This window comes from Rana temporaria (assembly GCF_905171775.1).
Source record: "Rana temporaria chromosome 2 unlocalized genomic scaffold, aRanTem1.1 chr2r, whole genome shotgun sequence".
Classification (NCBI taxonomy): Eukaryota; Metazoa; Chordata; class Amphibia; order Anura; family Ranidae; genus Rana; species Rana temporaria.
The window spans coordinates 6989-31094 of record NW_024404420.1 but is presented as its reverse complement, the minus strand read 5'-3'; the positions used below and the strand labels follow the sequence as shown (position 1 = coordinate 31094).

Sequence of the window (24106 nt, the reverse complement as noted above, 5' to 3'; positions counted from 1 at the left end):
CGGGACCCGGCACTACATCCTTCTCTATCACATGATCTATAGATATCACCGGGACCCGGCACTAGGTCCTTCTCTATCACATGATCTATAGATATCACCGGGACCCGGCACTACGTCCTTCTCTATCACATGATCTATAGATATCACCGGGACCCGGCACTACGTCCTTCTCTATCATAGGATCTATAGATATCACCGGGACCTGGCCCTGCATCGTCCTTCTCTATCACATGATCTATAGATATCACCGGGACCCGGCACTACGTCCTTCTCTATCACATGATCTATAGATATCACCGGGACCCGGCACTACGTCCATCACATGATCTATAGATATCACCGGGACCCGGCACTACGTCCTTCTCTATCACATGATCTATAGATATCACCGGGACCCGGCACTACGTCCTCCTCCATCACATGATCTATAGATATCACCGGGACCCGGCACTACGTCCTTCTCTATCACATGATCTATAGATATCACCGGGACCCGGCACTACGTCCATCACATGATCTATAGATATCACCGGGACCCGGCACTACGTCCTTCTCTATCACATGATCTATAGATATCACCGGGACCCGGCACTACGTCCTTCTCCATCACATGATCTATAGATATCACCGGGACCCGGCACTACGTCCTTCTCTATCACATGATCTATAGATATCACCGGGACCCGGCACTACATCCTTCTCTATCACATGATCTATAGATATCACCGGGACCCGGCACTGCGTCCTTCTCCATCACATGATCTATAGATATCACCGGGACCCGGCACTACGTCCTTCTCTATCACATGATCTATAGATATCACCGGGACCCAGCACTACGTCCTTCTCTATCACATGATCTATAGATATCACCGGGACCCGGCACTACGTCCTCCTCCTCCATCACATGATCTATAGATATCACCGGGACTGCGACCTCCTCCTCTATCATAGGATCTATAGATATCACCGGGACCCGGCACTACATCCTTCTCTATCATAAGAGATATAGATATCACCGGGACCCGGCACCAAGTCCTTCTCCATCACATGATCTATAGATATCACCGGGACCCGGCACTACATCCTTCTCTATCACATGATCTATAGATATCACCGGGACCCGGCACTACGTCCTTCTCTATCACATGATCTATAGATATCACCGGGACCCGGCACTACGTCCTTCTCTATCACATGATCTATAGATATCACCGGGACCCGGCACTACGTCCTTCTCTATCACATGATCTATAGATATCACTGGGACCCGGCACTACGTCCTTCTCCATCACATGATCTATAGATATCACCGGGACCCAGCACTGCGTCCTTCTCTATCACATGAGCTATAGATATCACCGGGACCCGGCACAACGTCCTTCTCTATCACATGATCTATAGATATCACCGGGACCCGGCACAACGTCCTTCTCTATCACATGATCTATAGATATCACCGGGATCCGGCACTGCGTCCTTCTCTATCACATGATCTATAGATATCACCGGGATCCGGCACTACGTCCTTCTCTATCATAGGATCTATAGATATCACCGGGACCCGGCACTACGTCCTTCTCTATCACATGATCTATAGATATCACCGGGACCCGGCACTACGTCCTTCTCTATCACATGATCTATAGATATCACTGGGACCTGGCACTACGTCCTTCTCTATCACATGATCTATAGATATCACTGGGACCCGGCACTACGTCCTTCTCTATCACATGATCTATAGATATCACCAGGACCCGGCACTACGTCCTTCTCTATCACATGATCTATAGATATCACCGGGACCCGGCACTACGTCCTTCTCTATCACATGATCTATAGATATCACCGGGATCCGGCACTGCGTCCTTCTCTATCACATGATCTATAGATATCACCGGGATCCGGCACTACGTCCTTCTCTATCACATGATCTAAAGATATCACCGGGACCCGGCACTGCGTCCTTCTCCATCACATGATCTATAGATATCACCGGGATCCGGCACTGCGTCCTTCTCTATCACATGATCTATAGATATCACCGGGACCCAGCACTACGTCCTTCTCTATCACATGATCTATAGATATCACCGGGGACCCAGCACTACATCCTTCTCTATCACATGATCTATAGATATCACCGGGACCCGGCACTACGTCCTTCTCTATCATAGGATCTATAGATATCACCGGGACCCGGCACTACGTCCTTCTCTATCACATGATCTATAGATATCACTGGGACCCGGCACTACGTCCTTCTCTATCACATGATCTATAGATATCACCGGGACCCGGCACTACTTCCCTTCTCTATCACATGATCTATAGATATCACCGGGACCCAGCACTACATCCTTCTCTATCACATGATCTATAGATATCACCGGGACCCGGCACTACGTCCTTCTCTATCACATGATCTATAGATATCACCGGGACCCGGCACTACGTCCTTCTCTATCACATGATCTATAGATATCACCGGGACCCGGCACTACGTCCTTCTCTATCACAGGATCTATAGATATCACCGGGACCCGGCACTACGTCCTTCTCTATCACATGATCTATAGATATCACTGGGACCCAGCACTACATCCTTCTCTATCACATGATCTATAGATATCACCGGGACCCAGCACTACATCCTTCTCTATCACATGATCTATAGATATCACCGGGACCCGGCACTACATCATTCTCTATCACATGATCTATAGATATCACCGGGACCCAGCACTGCGTCCTTCTCTATCACATGATCTATAGATATCACGGGACCCGGCACTACGTCCTTCTCTATCACATGATCTATAGATATCACGGGACCCGGCACTACGTCCTTCTCTATCACATGATCTATAGATATCACCGGGACCCGGCACTGCATCCTCCTCCATCACATGATCTATAGATATCACCGGGACCCGGCACTACGTCCTTCTCTATCACATGATCTATAGATATCACCGGGACCCAGCACTGCGTCCTCCTCCATCACATGATCTATAGATATCACCAGGACCCGGCCCTCCGTCCTTCTCCATCACATGATCTATAGATATCACCGGGACCCGGCACTACGTCCTTCTCTATCACATGATCTATAGATATCACCGGGACCCGGCACTACGTCCTTCTCTATCACATGATCTATAGATATCACCGGGACCCGGCACTGCGTCCTTCTCTATCACATGATCTATAGATATCACCGGGACCCGGCACTACGTCCTTCTCTATCACATGATCTATAGATATCACCGGGACCCGGCACTACGTCCTCCTCTATCACATGATCTATAGATATCACCGGGACCCGGCACTACGTCCTTCTCTATCACATGATCTATAGATATCACCGGGACCCGGCACTACGTCCTTCTCCATCACATGATCTATAGATATCACCGGGACCCGGCACTGCGTCCTCCTCCTCCTCCATCACATGATCTATAGATATCACCGGGACCCGGCACTACGTCCTTCTCCATCACATGATCTATAGATATCACCGGGACCCGGCACTACGTCCTTCTCTATCACATGATCTATAGATATCACCGGGACCCGGCACTAAGTCCTTCTCTATCACATGATCTATAGATATCACCGGGACCCGGCACTACATCGTCCTTCTCCATCACATGATCTATAGATATCACCGGGACCCGGCACTACGTCCTTCTCCATCACATGATCTATAGATATCACCGGGACCCAGCACTGCGTCCTTCTCCATCACATGAGCTATAGATATCACCGGGACCCGGCACTACGTCCTTCTCCATCACATGATCTATAGATATCACCGGGACCCGGCACTACGTCCTTCTCTATCACATGATCTATAGATATCACCGGGACCCGGCACTGCGTCCTTCTCCATCACATGATCTATAGATATCACCGGGACCCGGCACTACGTCCTTCTCTATCACATGATCTATAGATATCACCGGGACCCGGCACTACGTCCTTCTCCATCACATGATCTATAGATATCACCGGGACCCGGCACTACGTCCTCCTCCATCACATGATCTATAGATATCACCAGGACCCGGCACTACGTCCTTCTCTATCACATGATCTATAGATATCACCGGGACCCGGCACTACGTCCTTCTCTATCACATGATCTATAGATATCACCGGGACCTGGCACTACGTCCTTCTCCATCACATGATCTATAGATATCACCGGGACCCGGCACTACGTCCTTCTCTATCATAGGATCTATAGATATCACCGGGACCCGGCACTGCGTCCATCACATGATCTATAGATATCACCGGGATCCGGCACTGCGTCCTTCTCTATCACATGATCTATAGATATCACCGGGATCCGGCACTACGTCCTCCTCCATCACATGATCTATAGATATCACCGGGATCCGGCACTGCGTCCTTCTCTATCACATGATCTATAGATATCACCGGGATCCGGCACTACGTCCTTCTCTATCACATGATCTATAGATATCACCGGGAACCGGCACTACGTCCTTCTCTATCACATGATCTATAGATATCACCGGGACCCGGCACTACGTCCTTCTCTATCACATGATCTATAGATATCACCGGGACCCGGCACTACGTCCTTCTCCATCACATGATCTATAGATATCACCGGGATCCGGCACTGCGTCCTTCTCTATCACATGATCTATAGATATCACCGGGATCCGGCACTACGTCCTTCTCTATCATAGGATCTATAGATATCACCGGGACCCGGCACTACGTCCTTCTCTATCACATGATCTATAGATATCACCGGGACCCGGCACTACGTCCTTCTCTATCACATGATCTATAGATATCACCGGGACCCGGCACTACGTCCTTCTCTATCACATGATCTATAGATATCACTGGGACCTGGCACTACGTCCTTCTCTATCACATGATCTATAGATATCACCGGGACCCAGCACTACGTCCTTCTCTATCACATGATCTATAGATATCACCGGGGACCCAGCACTACATCCTTCTCTATCACATGATCTATAGATATCACCGGGACCCAGCACTACGTCCTTCTCTATCACATGATCTATAGATATCACCGGGACCCAGCACTACGTCCTTCTCTATCACATGATCTATAGATATCACCGGGACCCGGCACTACGTCCTTCTCTATCATAGGATCTATAGATATCACCGGGACCCGGCACTACGTCCTTCTCTATCACATGATCTATAGACATCACCGGGACCCGGCACTACATCCTTCTCTATCACATGATCTATAGATATCACCGGGAACCGGCACTACATCCTTCTCTATCACATGATCTATAGATATCACCGGGACCCGGCACTACGTCCTTCTCTATCACATGATCTATAGATATCACCGGGACCCGGCACTACGTCCTTCTCTATCACATGATCTATAGATATCACTGGGACCCGGCACTGCGTCCTTCTCCATCACATGATCTATAGATATCACCGGGACCCGGCACTACGTCCTTCTCTATCACATGATCTATAGATATCACCGGGACCCGGCACTACGTCCTTCTCTATCACATGATCTATAGATATCACCGGGACCCGGCACTACGTCCTCCTCCATCACATGATCTATAGATATCACCAGGACCCGGCACTACGTCCTTCTCTATCACATGATCTATAGATATCACCGGGACCCGGCACTACGTCCTTCTCTATCACATGATCTATAGATATCACCGGGACCTGGCACTACGTCCTTCTCCATCACATGATCTATAGATATCACCGGGACCCGGCACTACGTCCTTCTCTATCATAGGATCTATAGATATCACCGGGACCCGGCACTACGTCCTCCTCTATCACATGATCTATAGATATCACCGGGACCCGGCACTACGTCCTTCTCTATCACATGATCTATAGATATCACCGGGATCCGGCACTACGTCCTTCTCTATCACATGATCTATAGATATCACCGGGATCCGGCACTACGTCCTTCTCTATCACATGATCTATAGATATCACCGGGACCCGGCACTACGTCCTTCTCCATCACATGATCTATAGATATCACCGGGATCCGGCACTGCGTCCTTCTCTATCACATGATCTATAGATATCACCGGGATCCGGCACTACGTCCTTCTCTATCATAGGATCTATAGATATCACCGGGACCCGGCACTACGTCCTTCTCTATCACATGATCTATAGATATCACCGGGACCCGGCACTACGTCCTTCTCTATCACATGATCTATAGATATCACCGGGACCCGGCACTACGTCCTTCTCTATCACATGATCTATAGATATCACCGGGACCCAGCACTACGTCCTTCTCTATCACATGATCTATAGATATCCGGGACCCGGCACTATGTCCTCCTCTATCACATGATCTATAGATATCACCGGGACCCGGCACTACGTCCTTCTCTATCACATGATCTATAGATATCACCGGGACCCAGCACTACGTCCTTCTCTATCACATGATCTATAGATATCACCGGGACCCAGCACTACGTCCTTCTCTATCACATGATCTATAGATATCACCGGGACCCAGCACTACGTCCTTCTCTATCACATGATCTATAGATATCACCGGGACCCGGCACTACATCCTTCTCTATCACATGATCTATAGATATCACCGGGACCCGGCACTACGTCCTTCTCCATCACATGATCTATAGATATCACCGGGACCCGGCACTACGTCCTTCTCTATCACATGATCTATAGATATCACCGGGACCCGGCACTACGTCCTTCTCTATCACATGATCTATAGATATCACCGGGACCCGGCACTACGTCCTTCTCTATCACATGATCTATAGATATCACCGGGACCCGGCACTACATCCTTCTCCATCACATGATCTATAGATATCACCGGGACCCGGCACTGCGTCCTTCTCTATCACATGATCTATAGATATCACCGGGACCCGGCACTGCGTCCTTCTCTATCACATGATCTATAGATATCACCGGGACCCGGCACTACGTCCTTCTCCATCACATGATCTATAGATATCACCGGGACCCGGCACTACGTCCTTCTCTATCACATGATCTATAGATATCACCGGGACCCGGCACTACGTCCTTCTCCATCACATGATCTATAGATATCACCGGGACCCGGCACTACGTCCTTCTCTATCACATGATCTATAGATATCACTGGGACCCGGCACTACGTCCTTCTCTATTACATGATCTATAGATATCACCGGGACCCGGCACTACGTTCTTCTCTATCACATGATCTATAGATATCACCGGGACCCGGCACTACGTCCTTCTCTATCACATGATCTATAGATATCACCGGGACCCGGCACTACGTCCTTCTCTATCACATGATCTATAGATATCACGGGACCCGGCACTGCGTCCATCACATGATCTATAGATATCACCGGGACCCGGCACTACGTCCATCACATGATCTATAGATATCACTGGGACCCGGCACTACGTCCTTCTCTATCACATGATCTATAGATATCACCGGGACCCGGCACTACATCATTCTCTATCACATGATCTATAGATATCACCGGGACCCGGCACTACGTCCTTCTCTATCACATGATCTATAGATATCACCGGGACCCGGCACTACGTCCTTCTCTATCACATGATCTATAGATATCACCGGGACCCGGCACTACGTCCTTCTCTATCACATGATCTATAGATATCACTGGGACCCGGCACTACGTCCTTCTCTATCACATGATCTATAGATATCACCGGGACCCGCACTACGTTCTTCTCTATCACATGATCTATAGATATCACCGGGACCCGGCACTACGTCCTTCTCTATCACATGATCTATAGATATCACCGGGACCCGGCACTACGTCCTTCTCTATCACATGATCTATAGATATCACCGGGACCCGGCACTACGTCCTTCTCTATCACATGATCTATAGATATCACCGGGACCCGGCACTACGTCCTTCTCTATCACATGATCTATAGATATCACCGGGACCCGGCACTACGTCCTTCTCTATCACATGATCTATAGATATCACCGGGACCCGGCACAACGTCCTTCTCTATCACATGATCTATAGATATCACCGGGACCCGGCGCTACGTCCTTCTCCATCACATGATCTATAGATATCACCGGGACCCGGCACTACGTCCTTCTCTATCACATGATCTATAGATATCACCGGGACCCGGCACTACGTCCTTCTCTATCACATGATCTATAGATATCACCGGGACCCGGCACTACGTCCTTCTCCATCACATGATCTATAGATATCACCGGGACCCGGCACTACGTCCTTCTCTATCACATGATCTATAGATATCACCGGGACCCAGCACTGCGTCCTTCTCTATCACATGATCTATAGATATCCGGGACCCGGCACTACGTCCTTCTCTATCACATGATCTATAGATATCACCGGGACCCGGCACTACGTCCTTCTCTATCATAGGATCTATAGATATCACCGGGACCCGGCACTACGTCCTTCTCTATCACAGGATCTATAGATATCACCGGGACCCGGCACTGCGTCCATCACATGATCTATAGATATCACCGGGACCCGGCACTACGTCCTTCTCTATCACAGGATCTAAAGATATCACCGGGACCCGGCACTACGTCCTTCTCTATCACATGATCTATAGATATCACTGGGGCCCCACGCTGCATCCTTCTCTATCACATGATCTATAGATATCACCGGGACCCCACGCTGCATTCTTTTCTATATATATCTCAGACTACGTGTGCTGCGTGTCCCCTCTGCCGCTCCTCGCAGTGTATATATAGCTCGCCGTGTGTACAGAGTGGTTAATCATTGAGTGTCTATGTGATCAGCAATCCTGACCGGGTGAAAGTGGACGGCCTCCCAGCAGATGTCTCGTTCCCGCTACTCTATGGCAGTGATGGAGCCACTAAAGGGACCATTCACAAAGTACGAGAGAACCACCACACATGGTGCCATCCCAGGAGACCATTCACAAAGTACGAGAGAACCACCACACATGGTGCCATCCCAGGACAGGACAGGAGGAGACCATTCACAAAGTACGAGAGAACCACCACACATGGTGCCATCCCAGGACAGGAGGAGACCATTCACAAAGTACGAGAGAACCACCACACATGGTGCCATCCCAGGACAGGAGGAGACCATTCACAAAGCACGAGAGAACCACCACACATGGTGCCATCCCAGGACAGGACAGGAGGAGACCATTCACAAAGTACGAGAGAACCACCACACATGGTGCCATCCCAGGAGACCATTCACAAAGTACGAGAGAACCACCACACATGGTGCCATCCCAGGACAGCAGGAGACCATTCACAAAGTACGAGAGAACCACCACACGTGGTGCCATACCAGGAGACAATTCACAAAGTACGAGAGAACCACCACACATGGTGCCATCCCAGCACAGGAGGAGACCATTCACAAAGTACGAGAGAACCACCACACATGGTGCCATCCCAGGAGACCATTCACAAAGTATGAGAGAACCACCACACATGGTGCCATCCCAGGACAGGAGGAGACCATTCACAAAGTACGAGAGAACCACCACACATGGTGCCATCCCAGGACAGGAGGAGACCATTCACAAAGTACAAAAGAACCACCACACATGGTGCCATCCCAGGACAGGAGACCATTCACAAAGTACAAAAGAACCACCACACATGGTGCCATCCCAGGAGACCATTCACAAAGTACGAGAGAACCACCACACATGGTGCCATCCCAGCACAGGAGGAGACCATTCACAAAGTACGAGAGAACCACCACACATGGTGCCATCCCAGGACAGGAGGAGACCATTCACAAAGCACGAGAGAACCACCACACATGGTGCCATCCCAGGACAGGACAGGAGGAGACCATTCACCAGTGCCGGGTCCTGGTGATATCTATAGATCATGTGAGAACCACCACACGTAAAACCAGATACAATATCCACTCAGCAGACAAAGGGCAGGGATCCCTCTGCTGCCCCCCCCCCCCCAATTCTCTCAGTTCTGTTTGTATTCCTAAATCTAAAGTGACTGAAAAAGGAATCCCAGAGTCTCCTCACCCATTACACACCCTTACATAAAAAGGAGACTTCTATAATCTGCGGACTACAAACCATCACACTGCGTCAGGATTTCTTCTGCGGTGGTGTCGTAGTGAGCGAGAGGATTGCTGGCGTTTCGGTACTGAGAAAGAGAAAGAAAGCCATAATGAAGATTCATGATGGAGATATAACCCCTCCCGATTTCCCAGACCCCCCACCAAACTGCGTCCAAAGATACCCCCCCACCCCCTCCCGATTCCCCACCATACTGCGTCCAATGCTAAACCCCCCACCCCCTCCCGATTCCCCAGACCCCCCACCATACTGCGTCCACTGGTAATCCCCCCACCCCCTCCGGATTCCCCAGACCCCCCACCATACCCCCACCACCTTCCTGTGTCCCATACCAGAGTTATATCCCACCATGTGCCACATGCCCCACTTCCCCCCCCCCATACCTGATCCAAGATGTGAGAGTTGGGAATCTCATTCTTCAGCCTCCAGGCCACTCCCACATGGGATTCGGGGGAATCGAAGCGGGCGTTGGTTGGAGTCCGGACAATCTCCGCCCCCAGAGCGCGAAGAACGTCAACCTGCCGGAAAAAAAGAGATTTCTTCTACAGTGCGAGACGGTCAAGTCCGATGTGATGGAGGTCAGGGAAGGGGGAGGGGAGGGGGGCCTCGAAATATAAGAAGAGGAATCAGACCACGATCATCATTTCCCAAAACTCTACAGATTCTGGAGGATCTCCGAAGGACCATCTGTGGCCTCCGACCTCGCCGTCCTCCTCCCACAGAAGAAGGTTCTGCCTCATACAGGTCCTCTTCATGTCCGCTGTACCCCCCATCCCTTCACTGCACTCCCCCTCCCCCCAAGCTACAGCCCCCCCCAATCCCTTCACTGCACTCCCCCTCCCGGAGCTACAGCCGCCCCCCAATCCCTTCACTGCACTCCCCCTCCCCCCAAGCTACAGCCCCCCCCCCCCAATCCCTTCACTGCACTCCCCCCCCCCCCAAGCTACAGCCCCCCCCAATCCCTTCACTGCACTCCCCCTCCCGGAGCTACAGCCGCCCCCCAATCCCTTCACTGCACTCCCCCCCCCCAATCCCTTCACTGCACTCCCCCTCCCCCTTCACTCCCCGAGCTACAGCCCCCCCCCCAATCCCTTCACTGCACTCCCCCTCCTGGAGCTACAGCCGCCCCCCAATCCCTTCACTGCACTCCCCCCCCCCAATCCCTTCACTGCACTCCCCCTCCCCCTTCACTCCCCCTCCCGGAGCTACAGCCGCCCCCCAATCCCTTCACTGCACTCCCCCTCCCCCTTCACTCCCCGAGCTACAGCCCCCCCCCCAATCCCTTCACTGCACTCCCCCTCCTGGAGCTACAGCCCCCCCCCTAATCCCTTCACTGCACTCCCCCTCCCCCTGCACTCCCCCTCCCCGAGCTACAGCCCCCAATCCCTTCACTGCACTCCCCCCCCCCCAATCCCTTCACTGCACTCCCCCCCCCCCCAATCCCTTCACTGCACTCCCTCCCCCTTCACTCCCCGAGCTACAGCCCCCCCCCCTAATCCCTTCACTGCACTCCCCCTCCTGGAGCTACAGCCGCCCCCCAATCCCTTCACTGCACTCCCCCCCCCCCAATCCCTTCACTGCACTCCCCCTCCCCCCTGCACTCCCCCTCCCGGAGCTACAGCCGCCCCCCAATCCCTTCACTGCACTCCCCCTCCTGGAGCTACAGCCCCCCCCCCCCCAATCTCTTCACTGCACTCCCCCTCCTGGAGCTACAGCCGCCCCCCCCCCCCAATCCCTTCACTGCACCCCCCCCCCAATCCCTTCACTGCACTCCCTCCCCCCAAGCTACAACCCCGCCCCCAATCCCTTCACTGCACTCCCCCCCCCCCCCCAAGCTACAGCCCCCCAATCTCTTCACTGCACTCCCCCCCCCCCCCCAATCCCTTCACTGCACTCCCCCTCCCCGAGCTACAGCCGCCCCCCATTCCTTCACTGCACTCCCCCCCCCCCAAGCTACAGCCCCCCCCCCCAATCCCTTCACTGCACTCCCCCTCCCGGAGCTACAGCCCCCCCCATGCCTTCACTGCACTCCCCCCCCCCATCCCTTCACTGCTCTCCCCCCCCCCCCCAAGCTACAGCCCCCCCCCCCAATCCCTTCACTGCACTCCCTCCCCCCCCCCAATCCATTCACTGCACTCCCCCTCCCGGAGCTACAGCCCCCCCCCATGCCTTCACTGCACTCCCCCCCCCCCCATCCCTTCACTGCGCTCCCCCCCCCCCAATGCCTTCACTGCACTCCCCCTCCCGGAGCTACAGCCGCCCCCCAATCCCTTCACTGCACTCCCCCACCCCCCTTCACCCCCCCTCCCCGAGCTACAGCCCCCCCCCCCCAATCCCTTCACTGCACTCCCCCTTCACTCCCCCTCCCTGAGCTACAGCCCCCCCCCCAATCCCTTCACTCCCCCTCCCCCAATCCCTTCACTGCACTCCCCCTCCCCCAATCCCTTCACTCCCCCTCCCCCAATCCCTTCACTGCACTCCCCCTCCCCCAATCCCTTCACTCCCCCTCCCCCAATCCCTTCACTCCCCCTCCCCGAGCTACAGCCCCCCCCCAATCCCTTCACTGCACTCCCCCTCCCTGAGCTACAGCCCCCCCCCCCCAATCCCTTCACTCCCCCTCCCCCAATCCCTTCACTGCACTCCCCCTCCCCCAATCCCTTAACTCCCCCTCCCCCAATCCCTTCACTGCACTCCCCCTCCCCCCATCCCTTCACTGCGCTCCCCCCCCCCCATCCCTTCACTGCGCTCTCCCCCAATGCCTTCACTGCACTCCCCCTCCCGGAGCTACAGCCGCCCCCCAATTCCTTCACTGCACTCCCTCCCCCCCCAAGCTACAGTCCCCCCCCCAACCCCTTCACTGCACTCCCCCCCCCCCCTTCCCCCCCCGAGCTACAGCCCCCCCCCCCCCATCCCTTCACTGCACTCCCCCTTCACTCCCCCTCCCCGAGCTACAGCCCCCCCCCAATCCCTTCACTGCACTCCCCCTCCCTGAGCTACAGCCCCCCCCCCCCCCAATCCCTTCACTCCCCCTCCCCCAATCCCTTCACTCCCCCTCCCCGAGCTACAGCCCCCCCCCAATCCCTTCACTGCACTCCCCCTCCCTGAGCTACAGCCCCCCCCCCCCATCCCTTCACTCCCCCTCCCCCAATCCCTTCACTGCACTCCCCCCCCCCCATCCCTTCACTGCGCTCCCCCCCCCCATCCCTTAACTCCCCCTCCCCCAATCCCTTCACTGCACTCCCCCTCCCCCAATCCCTTAACTCCCCCTCCCCCAATCCCTTCACTGCACTCCCCCTCCCCCCATCCCTTCACTGCGCTCCCCCCCCCCATCCCTTCACTGCGCTCTCCCCCAATGCCTTCACTGCACTCCCCCTCCCGGAGCTACAGCCGCCCCCCAATTCCTTCACTGCACTCCCTCCCCCCCCAAGCTACAGTCCCCCCCCCAATCCCTTCACTGCACTCCCCCACCCCCCTTCACCCCCCCTCCCCGAGCTACAGCCCCCCCCCCCCCAATCCCTTCACTGCACTCCCCCTTCACTCCCCCTCCCCGAGCTACAGCCCCCCCCCAATCCCTTCACTGCACTCCCCCTCCCTGAGCTACAGCCCCCCCCCCCCCAATCCCTTCACTCCCCCTCCCCCAATCCCTTCACTGCACTCCCCCTCCCCCAATCCCTTAACTCCCCCTCCCCCAATCCCTTCACTGCACTCCCCCTCCCCCAATCCCTTCACTCCCCCTCCCCCAATCCCTTCACTCCCCCTCCCCGAGCTACAGCGCGTTCCTCCAACAGAGGACAGAAACATAGAGGTGTAGAGGGGCCATTGGGCATCATCCATCACAATATTGAACCCCGTGGTGGGGGCGTCTGATGGGTCGTTCTACTTTCATGCAGCAGCTTCCCCCCCTCTCTATGGTGAGTCACTAATCCAGGCAGACGCTGTGGTCGGCGCTCACCTTCTCCATACTCATCTTCTCCGGCATGACGATGATGCAGCGATATCCCTTCACAGCCGCTGCGAGGGCCAATCCGATACCTGCAAATCACCGACACCCATCACTGGCCAGGGAGCCAATCACACCTTCATTCTACATGTGTGTCCGCCATGGGAACACAGACAGCTTCCATTTCAAATACTAAAACCCCCCCCCCATTTCACTGTATAGACACACCTCTCCGAGGCCCCCCGTCACCACACAAGGGCCCCCCCCCCCTTAGTGCCTCAAAATATTCACACTTTGGACCCAATTTGGAGATTTTCACTTAGGGGTGTCCTGACTTTTGTTGCCAGCGGTTTAGACATTAATGGCTGTGTGTTGAGTTATTTGTTATACACATGAAAAGATACAAGAAATGTGACAGAGGGGTGTACTTACCTTTGTCAGATACTGTATATCCCCCCCCCAAGGTGTACGCAGAGAACACAACCCTGAGCACAGGTCACTGAACCCGTCTGACCGGTCTGTATACAGGATGTACAGCATGGAGACCGCCCATCCCCCGACCTCACCTGATACCAACATCCCTCATCAAGGGTCACCCAGGTGTATTCACCTGTCCCAGAGATCACCTGTATATACCTCTTCCCCGAGGTAACCAGCGTCCCCTATAATGGTGCCCCCCCGCCCCACTCCTGAGGTGGGCTCTATAATGGTGTCCCCCCCTTTACCTGTGTTTCCAGAGGTGGGCTCTATAATGGTGTCCCCCCCTTTACCTGTGTTTCCAGAGGTGGGCTCTATAATGGTGCCCCCCCCCCTTACCTGTGTTTCCAGAGGTGGGCTCTATAATGGTGTCCCCCCCTTACCTGTGTTTCCAGAGGTGGGCTCTATAATGGTGCCCCTCCCCCTTACCTGTGTTTCCTGATGTGGGCTCTATAATGGTGCCCCTCCCCCTTACCTGTGTTTCCAGAGGTGGGCTCTATAATGGTGTCCCTCCCCCCTTACCTGTGTTTCCAGAGGTGGGCTCTATAATGGTGTCCCTCCCCCTTACCTGTGTTTCTAGAGGTGGGCTCTATAATGGTGCCCCTCCCCCTTACCTGTGTTTCCTGATGTGGGCTCTATAATGGTGCCCCTCCCCCTTACCTGTGTTTCCAGAGGTGGGCTCTAGAATGGTGCCCCTCCCCCTTACCTGTGTTTCCAGAGGTGGGCTCTATAATGGTGTCCCCCCCCCTTACCTGTGTTTCCAGAGGTGGGCTCTATAATGGTGTCCCCTCCCCTTTACCTGTGTTTCCAGAGGTGGGCTCTATAATGGTGCCCCTCCCCTTACCTGTGTTTCCGGAGGTGGGCTCTATAATGGTGCCTCCCCCCTTACCTGTGTTTCCAGAGGTGGGCTCTATAATGGTGTCCCCCCCCCTTACCTGTGTTTCCAGAGGTGGGCTCTATAATGGTGCCCCCCCCTTACCTGTGTTTCCTGAGGTGGGCTCTATAATGGTGTCCCCCCCCCCCCTTTAGCTGTGTTTCCAGAGGTGGGCTCTATAATGGTGCCCCTCCCCCTTACCTGTGTTTCCAGAGGTGGGCTCTATAATGGTGCCCCCCCCCTTACCTGTGTTTCCAGAGGTGGGCTCTATAATGGTGCCCCTCCCCCTTACCTGTGTTTCCTGAGGTGGGCTCTATAATGGTGTCCCCCCCCCCCCTTTAGCTGTGTTTCCAGAGGTGGACTCTATAATGGTGCCCCTCCCCCTTACCTGTGTTTCCAGAGGTGGGCTCTATAATGGTGCCCCCCCCCTTACCTGTGTTTCCAGAGGTGGGCTCTATAATGGTGCCCCTCCCCCTTACCTGTGTTTCCTGAGGTGGGCTCTATAATGGTGTCCCCCCCCCCCTTTAGCTGTGTTTCCAGAGGTGGACTCTATAATGGTGTCCCCTCCCCTTACCTGTGTTTCCAGAGGTGGGCTCTATAATGGTGCCTCCCCCCTTACCTGTGTTTCCAGAGGTGGGCTCTATAATGGTGCCTCCCCCCTTACCTGTGTTTCCAGAGGTGGGCTCTATAATGGTGCCCCTCCCCTTACCTGTGTTTCCAGAGGTGGGCTCTATAATGGTGTCCCCCCCCCTTACCTGTGTTTCCTGAGGTGGGCTCTATAATGGTGTCCCTCCCCTTACCTGTGTTTCCAGAGGTGGGCTCTATAATGGTGCCCCCCCCTTACCTGTGTTTCCTGAGGTGGGCTCTATAATGGTGCCCCTCCCCCTTACCTGTGTTTCCAGAGGTGGGCTCTATAATGGTGCCCCCCCCTCTTACCTGTGTTTCCTGAGGTGGGCTCTATAATGGTGTCCCCCCTTACCTGTGTTTCCAGAGGTGGGCTCTATAATGGTGTCCCCCCCCCTTACCTGTGTTTCCAGAGGTGGGCTCTATAATGGTGTCCCCCCTTACCTGTGTTTCCAGAGGTGGGCTCTATAATGGTGCCCCCCCTTACCTGTGTTTCCAGAGGTGGGCTCTATAATGGTGTCCCCCCTTACCTGTGTTTCCAGAGGTGGGCTCTATAATGGTGTCCCCCCTTACCTGTGTTTCCTGAGGTGGGCTCTATAATGGTGCCCCTCCCCCTTACCTGTGTTTCCAGAGGTGGGCTCTATAATGGTGCCCCCCCCCCCCCCTTACCTGTGTTTCCTGATGTGGGCTCTATAATGGTGCCCCTCCCCCTTACCTGTGTTTCCAGAGGTGGGCTCTAGAATGGTGCCCCTCCCCCTTACCTGTGTTTCCAGAGGTGGGCTCTATAATGGTGTCCCCCCTTACCTGTGTTTCCAGAGGTGGGCTCTATAATGGTGTCCCCCCCCTTACCTGTGTTTCCAGAGGTGGGCTCTATAATGGTGTCCCCCCCCTTACCTGTGTTTCCAGAGGTGGGCTCTATAATGGTGTCCCCCCCCTTACCTGTGTTTCCAGAGGTGGGCTCTATAATGGTGTCCCCCCCCCCTTTAGCTGTGTTTCCAGAGGTGGGCTCTATAATGGTGCCCCTCCCCCTTACCTGTGTTTCCAGAGGTGGGCTCTATAATGGTGCCCCCCCCCTTACCTGTGTTTCCAGAGGTGGGCTCTATAATGGTGCCCCTCCCCCTTACCTGTGTTTCCTGAGGTGGGCTCTATAATGGTGTCCCCCCCCCCCTTTAGCTGTGTTTCCAGAGGTGGACTCTATAATGGTGCCCCTCCCCCTTACCTGTGTTTCCAGAGGTGGGCTCTATAATGGTGCCCTCCCCCTTACCTGTGTTTCCAGAGGTGGGCTCTATAATGGTGCCCCTCCCCCTTACCTGTGTTTCCTGAGGTGGGCTCTATAATGGTGTCCCCCCCCCCCTTTAGCTGTGTTTCCAGAGGTGGACTCTATAATGGTGTCCCCTCCCCTTACCTGTGTTTCCAGAGGTGGGCTCTATAATGGTGCCTCCCCCCTTACCTGTGTTTCCAGAGGTGGGCTCTATAATGGTGCCTCCCCCCTTACCTGTGTTTCTAGAGGTGGGCTCTATAATGGTGCCCCTCCCCTTACCTGTGTTTCCAGAGGTGGGCTCTATAATGGTGTCCCCCCCCCCTTACCTGTGTTTCCTGAGGTGGGCTCTATAATGGTGTCCCTCCCCTTACCTGTGTTTCCAGAGGTGGGCTCTATAATGGTGCCCCCCCCTTACCTGTGTTTCCTGAGGTGGGCTCTATAATGGTGCCCCTCCCCCTTACCTGTGTTTCCAGAGGTGGGCTCTATAATGGTGCCCCCCCCTCTTACCTGTGTTTCCTGAGGTGGGCTCTATAATGGTGTCCCCCCTTACCTGTGTTTCCAGAGGTGGGCTCTATAATGGTGTCCCCCCCCCTTACCTGTGTTTCCAGAGGTGGGCTCTATAATGGTGTCCCCCCTTACCTGTGTTTCCAGAGGTGGGCTCTATAATGGTGCCCCCCCTTACCTGTGTTTCCAGAGGTGGGCTCTATAATGGTGCCCCCCCTTACCTGTGTTTCCAGAGGTGGGCTCTATAATGGTGTCCCCCCTTACCTGTGTTTCCAGAGGTGGGCTCTATAATGGTGTCCCCCCTTACCTGTGTTTCCTGAGGTGGGCTCTATAATGGTGCCCCTCCCCCTTACCTGTGTTTCCAGAGGTGGGCTCTATAATGGTGCCCCCCCCCCCCCCTTACCTGTGTTTCCTGATGTGGGCTCTATAATGGTGCCCCTCCCCCTTACCTGTGTTTCCAGAGGTGGGCTCTAGAATGGTGCCCCTCCCCCTTACCTGTGTTTCCAGAGGTGGGCTCTATAATGGTGTCCCCCCTTACCTGTGTTTCCAGAGGTGGGCTCTATAATGGTGTCCCCCCCCTTACCTGTGTTTCCAGAGGTGGGCTCTATAATGGTGTCCCCCCCCTTACCTGTGTTTCCAGAGGTGGGCTCTATAATGGTGTCCCCCCCCTTACCTGTGTTTCCAGAGGTGGGCTCTATAATGGTGTCCCCCCCCCCCTTTACCTGTGTTTCCAGAGGTGGGCTCTATAATGGTGCCCCCCCCCCCTTACCTGTGTTTCCAGAGGTGGGCTCTATAATGGTGTCCCCCCCTTACCTGTGTTTCCAGAGGTGGGCTCTATAATGGTGCCCCTCCCCCTTACCTGTGTTTCCTGATGTGGGCTCTATAATGGTGCCCCTCCCCCTTACCTGTGTTTCCAGAGGTGGGCTCTATAATGGTGTCCCTCCCCCCTTACCTGTGTTTCCAGAGGTGGGCTCTATAATGGTGTCCCTCCCCCTTACCTGTGTTTCTAGAGGTGGGCTCTATAATGGTGCCCCTCCCCCTTACCTGTGTTTCCTGATGTGGGCTCTATAATGGTGCCCCTCCCCCTTACCTGTGTTTCCAGAGGTGGGCTCTAGAATGGTGCCCCTCCCCCTTACCTGTGTTTCCTGATGTGGGCTCTATAATGGTGTCCCTCCCCCCTTACCTGTGTTTCCAGAGGTGGGCTCTATAATGGTGTCCCCCCCCCTTACCTGTGTTTCCAGAGGTGGGCTCTATAATGGTGTCCCCTCCCCTTTACCTGTGTTTCCAGAGGTGGGCTCTATAATGGTGTCCCCCCCCCTTACCTGTGTTTCCAGAGGTGGGCTCTATAATGGTGTCCCCCCCCCTTACCTGTGTTTCCAGAGGTGGGCTCTATAATGGTGCCCCCCCCCTTACCTGTGTTTCCGGAGGTGGGCTCTATAATGGTGTCCCCCCCTTACCTGTGTTTCCAGAGGTGGGCTCTATAATGGTGCCCCCCCCTTACCTGTGTTTCCTGAGGTGGGCTCTATAATGGTGTCCCCCCCCCCCTTTAGCTGTGTTTCCAGAGGTGGGCTCTATAATGGTGCCCCTCCCCCTTACCTGTGTTTCCAGAGGTGGGCTCTATAATGGTGCCCCCCCCCCTTACCTGTGTTTCCAGAGGTGGGCTCTATAATGGTGCCCCTCCCCCTTACCTGTGTTTCCTGAGGTGGGCTCTATAATGGTGTCCCCCCCCCCTTTAGCTGTGTTTCCAGAGGTGGACTCTATAATGGTGCCCCTCCCCTTACCTGTGTTTCCAGAGGTGGACTCTATAATGGTGCCCCTCCCCCTTACCTGTGTTTCCAGAGGTGGGCTCTATAATGGTGCCCCTCCCCTTACCTGTGTTTCCAGAGGTGGGCTCTATAATGGTGCCCCTCCCCCTTACCTGTGTTTCCAGAGGTGGGCTCTATAATGGTGCCTCCCCCCTTACCTGTGTTTCCAGAGGTGGGCTCTATAATGGTGCCCCCCCCCCTTACCTGTGTTTCCTGAGGTGGGCTCTATAATGGTGTCCCTCCCCTTACCTGTGTTTCCAGAGGTGGGCTCTATAATGGTGTCCCCCCCTTACCTGTGTTTCCAGAGGTGGGCTCTATAATGGTGCCCCTCCCCCTTACCTGTGTTTCCAGAGGTGGGCTCTATAATGGTGCCCCCCCCTCTTACCTGTGTTTCCTGAGGTGGGCTCTATAATGGTGTCCCCCCCCCTTACCTGTGTTTCCAGAGGTGGGCTCTATAATGGTGTCCCCCCCCCTTACCTGTGTTTCCAGAGGTGGGCTCTATAATGGTGTCCCCCCCCCTTACCTGTGTTTCCAGAGGTGGGCTCTATAATGGTGCCCCCCCTTACCTGTGTTTCCAGAGGTGGGCTCTATAATGGTGCCCCCCCTTACCTGTGTTTCCAGAGGTGGGCTCTATAATGGTGTCCCCCCTTACCTGTGTTTCCAGAGGTGGGCTCTATAATGGTGCCTCCCCCTTACCTGTGTTTCCTGAGGTGGGCTCTATAATGGTGCCCCTCCCCTTACCTGTGTTTCCAGAGGTGGGCTCTATAATGGTGTCTCCCCCCTTATCTGTGTTTCCAGAGGTGGGCTCTATAATGGTGTCCCCCCCCCCTTACCTGTGTTTCCAGAGGTGGGCTCTATAATGGTGCCCCCCCTTACCTGTGTTTCCAGAGGTGGGCTCTATAATGGTGCCCCCCCTTACCTGTGTTTCCAGAGGTGGGCTCTATAATGGTGTCCCCCCTTACCTGTGTTTCCAGAGGTGGGCTCTATAATGGTGTCCCCCCTTACCTGTGTTTCCAGAGGTGGGCTCTATAATGGTGCCTCCCCCTTACCTGTGTTTCCTGAGGTGGGCTCTATAATGGTGCCCCTCCCCTTACCTGTGTTTCCAGAGGTGGGCTCTATAATGGTGCCCCTCCCCCTTACCTGTGTTTCCAGAGGTGGGCTCTATAATGGTGCCCTCCCCCTTACCTGTGTTTCCTGAGGTGGGCTCTATAATGGTGCCCCTCCCCTTACCTGTGTTTCCAGAGGTGGGCTCTATAATGGTGCCTCCCCCTTACCTGTGTTTCCTGAGGTGGGCTCTATAATGGTGCCCCTCCCCTTACCTGTGTTTCCTGAGGTGGGCTCTATAATGGTGTCCCTCCCCTTACCTGTGTTTCCTGAGGTGGGCTCTATAATGGTGTCCCCCCCCCCTTACCTGTGTTTCCTGAGGTGGGCTCTATAATGGTGCCCTCCCCCTTACCTGTGTTTCCAGAGGTGGGCTCTATAATGGTGCCTCCCCCTTACCTGTGTTTCCAGAGGTGGGCTCTATAATGGTGTCCCCCCCCTTACCTGTGTTTCCAGAGGTGGGCTCTATAATGGTGTCCCCCCCCTTACCTGTGTTTCCTGAGGTGGGCTCTATAATGGTGTCCCCCCCCCTTTAGCTGTGTTTCCAGAGGTGGGCTCTATAATGGTGTCCCCCCCCCTTACCTGTGTTTCCTGAGGTGGGCTCTATAATGGTGTCCCCCCTTACCTGTGTTTCCAGAGGTGGGCTCTATAATGGTGTCCCCCGGTTTTAGGACCCCGTCTCTCTCGGCGTCCTCCACCATGCGCAGACTGATGCGATCCTTCACACTGCCTCCTGCGTTGAAGAACTCACATTTGGCCACTATGGGAAGCAGACATGAGAAGGTTGGTGCGCAGCGCACTCAGCGGGGGGGAGGGGGGGGAGGCTGTTCAGTGCCCAATAGTACAACTCCTGATTGGAACACAATTCAGCCAGGCAGAGTGGCAGGAATACAGGTGCAAGAGGTCGAAAGACAAAAAAAAAATGGGGGCAGGGAGCAGAGGCGACAGAGGGGGAAGCAGAGGCGACAGCGGGGTGCAGGCAGGCGGGAGAAGAGGCGACAGCGGGGTGCAGGCAGGCGGGAGCAGAGGCGACAGCGGGGTGCAGGCAGGCGGGAGCAGAGGCGACAGCGGGGTGCAGGCAGGCGGGAGCAGAGGCGACAGCGGGGTGCAGGCAGGCGGGAGCAGAGGCGACAGCGGGGTGCAGGCAGGCGGGAGCAGAGGCGACAGCGGGGTGCAGGCAGGCGGGAGCAGAGGCGACAGCGGGGTGCAGGCAGGCGGGAGCAGAGGCGACAGCGGGGTGCAGGCAGGCGGGAGCAGAGGCGACAGCGGGGTGCAGGCAGGCGGGAGCAGAGGCGACAGCGGGGTGCAGGCAGGCGGGAGCAGAGGCGACAGCGGGGTGCAGGCAGGCGGGAGAAGAGGCGACAGCGGGGTGCAGGCAGGCGGGAGAAGAGGCGACAGCGGGGTGCAGGCAGGCGGGAGCAGAGGCGACAGCGGGGTGCAGGCAGGCGGGAGCAGAGGCGACAGCGGGGTGCAGGCAGGCGGGAGCAGAGGCGCCAGCGGGGTGCAGGCAGGCGGGAGCAGAGGCGACAGCGGGGTGCAGGCAGGCGGGAGCAGAGGCGACAGCGGGGTGCAGGCAGGCGGGAGAAGAGGCGACAGCGGGGTGCAGGCAGGCGGGAGCAGAGGCGACAGCGGGGTGCAGGCAGGCGGAGGGGAGCAGAGGCGACAGCGGGGTGCAGGCAGGCGGGAGCAGAGGCGACAGCGGGGTGCAGGCAGGCGGGAGCAGAGGCGCCAGCGGGGTGCAGGCAGGCGGGAGCAGAGGCGACAGCGGGGTGCAGGCAGGCGGGAGCAGAGGCGACAGCGGGGTGCAGGCAGGCGGGAGAAGAGGCGACAGCGGGGTGCAGGCAGGCGGAGGGGAGCAGAGGCGACAGCGGGGTGCAGGCGGCAGGTTGAGGGAAGGCGATACTCACACAGCTCACACTTGAGTCCGTGACGTTTTCCGATCTTATTGATGCGGACGAGTGGAGTGTGTCCGATCTTCTGCAGGATGGTGGACATGATGGACGGAGGGGAAACACTGAAACAAGGAGAGTCCAATCAGAACACAGCGGGGAGCAGACAGAGGACAGAACATGACCCCGGCTCCAGTCAGAGGTCAGGACTGACACGGGGGGGGAGGGGGGGCAAGTATAACAACAAGTCCTAGCTGCAATCTCGGGAACAGCCAATAACAGGACAGCAGGCGACCCGTCTATCTGGTGTATCTGGATAAAGGTTCCTCATAAATATTTACTATACAAAGTGAGGTCCACCATGGATATGGGGGGGGGATGGGGTCTCCTCCATACTTATGGGGGGGATGTGGGGGATGGGGGTCTCCCCCATATTTACGGGGGGGTTTCCTCCATACTTACGGGGGGATGTGGATATGGGGGGGATGGGGTCTCCGCCATACTTACGGGGGGGGTGTGGATATGGGGGGGGGGGGGATGGGGTCTCCTCCATACTTACGGGGGGGTGTGGATATGGGGGGGGGGGGATGGGGTCTCCTCCATACTTACGGGGGGGGGTGTGGATATGGGGGGGGGGGATGGGGTCTCCTCCATACTTACGGGGGGGTGTGGATATGGGTGGGGGGGGGAGGGGATGTGGTGATGGGTGGGGTCTCCTTCATACTTACGGGGGGGGTGTGGATATGGGGGGGTCTCCTCCATACTTACGGGGGGGTGTGGATATGGGGGGGTCTCCTCCATACTTACGGGGGGGTGTGGATGTGGTGATGGGTGGGGTCTCCTTCATACTTACGGGGGGGGTGTGGATATGGGGGGGGGGGGATGGGGTCTCCTCCATACTTACGGGGGGGTGTGGATATGGGGGGACGCGCTCGGTGCCATCCCCAGCTCCCAGGTACATTTGCTGGGTAGGTCGGGTCGGATCCATTTCCTCTCCCCTCCCAGATCGGCTCCTCCATTGGTGACGTGATTGTTGGCCGCATGAGGACAGGACGACACCTCCTCGTTGGGGGGCACCGATGGCATGATGTGTCCTGGGGGGGGGGGGGGGGGGGAAGAGACAATCCATGTTAGAAAAATCACCCATATGGTACTGTCCCCTCCAACATCAGGGGCAGCCAATCATGTGTGAGATACAGGAGATGACATGCAGCCTGTTCATTCTGAGTCAGAGAAAGAAAGAAAGAAAGAAAGAAAGAAAGAAAGAAAGAAGAGAAAGACAATTCCCAAATATGTATTTATTCTGAAAAGGATAGCCCCCCCCCCCCTCTTAATCTCCTCGAAAAAGAACGCAACCAAAAAAGTTCCAAACACGGAACGTCATTTCTGTGAAGAATGTGGGTGGGGTCTGGGTGGGCTCCGCCCCTCCATAGAATCAGATGACCAATGAGCTCCTTT

The 24106-nt window shown here is 55.3% G+C and overlaps 1 protein-coding gene across 2 annotated transcripts in view; it reads right to left on the bottom strand.

Moving 5' to 3' along the window:
• The window catches only part of CBS (cystathionine beta-synthase), a 54713-nt gene extending 30975 nt beyond the window's left edge, over positions 1-23738 (bottom strand). For both annotated transcript variants that reach the window (XM_040334200.1, XM_040334201.1), the window contains exons 1-6: positions 23553-23738; positions 22667-22773; positions 21385-21519; positions 14126-14205; positions 10557-10691; positions 10171-10240 (exon numbers count right to left, since the gene is read on the bottom strand). In XM_040334200.1, the coding sequence (XP_040190134.1) occupies positions 10171-10240; positions 10557-10691; positions 14126-14205; positions 21385-21519; positions 22667-22773; positions 23553-23734 (709 nt within the window). In that variant the 5' untranslated portion in view covers positions 23735-23738. The remainder of the gene's footprint in view (positions 1-10170; positions 10241-10556; positions 10692-14125; positions 14206-21384; positions 21520-22666; positions 22774-23552) is intronic.
• Between the last annotated feature and the right edge of the window lie 368 nt (positions 23739-24106).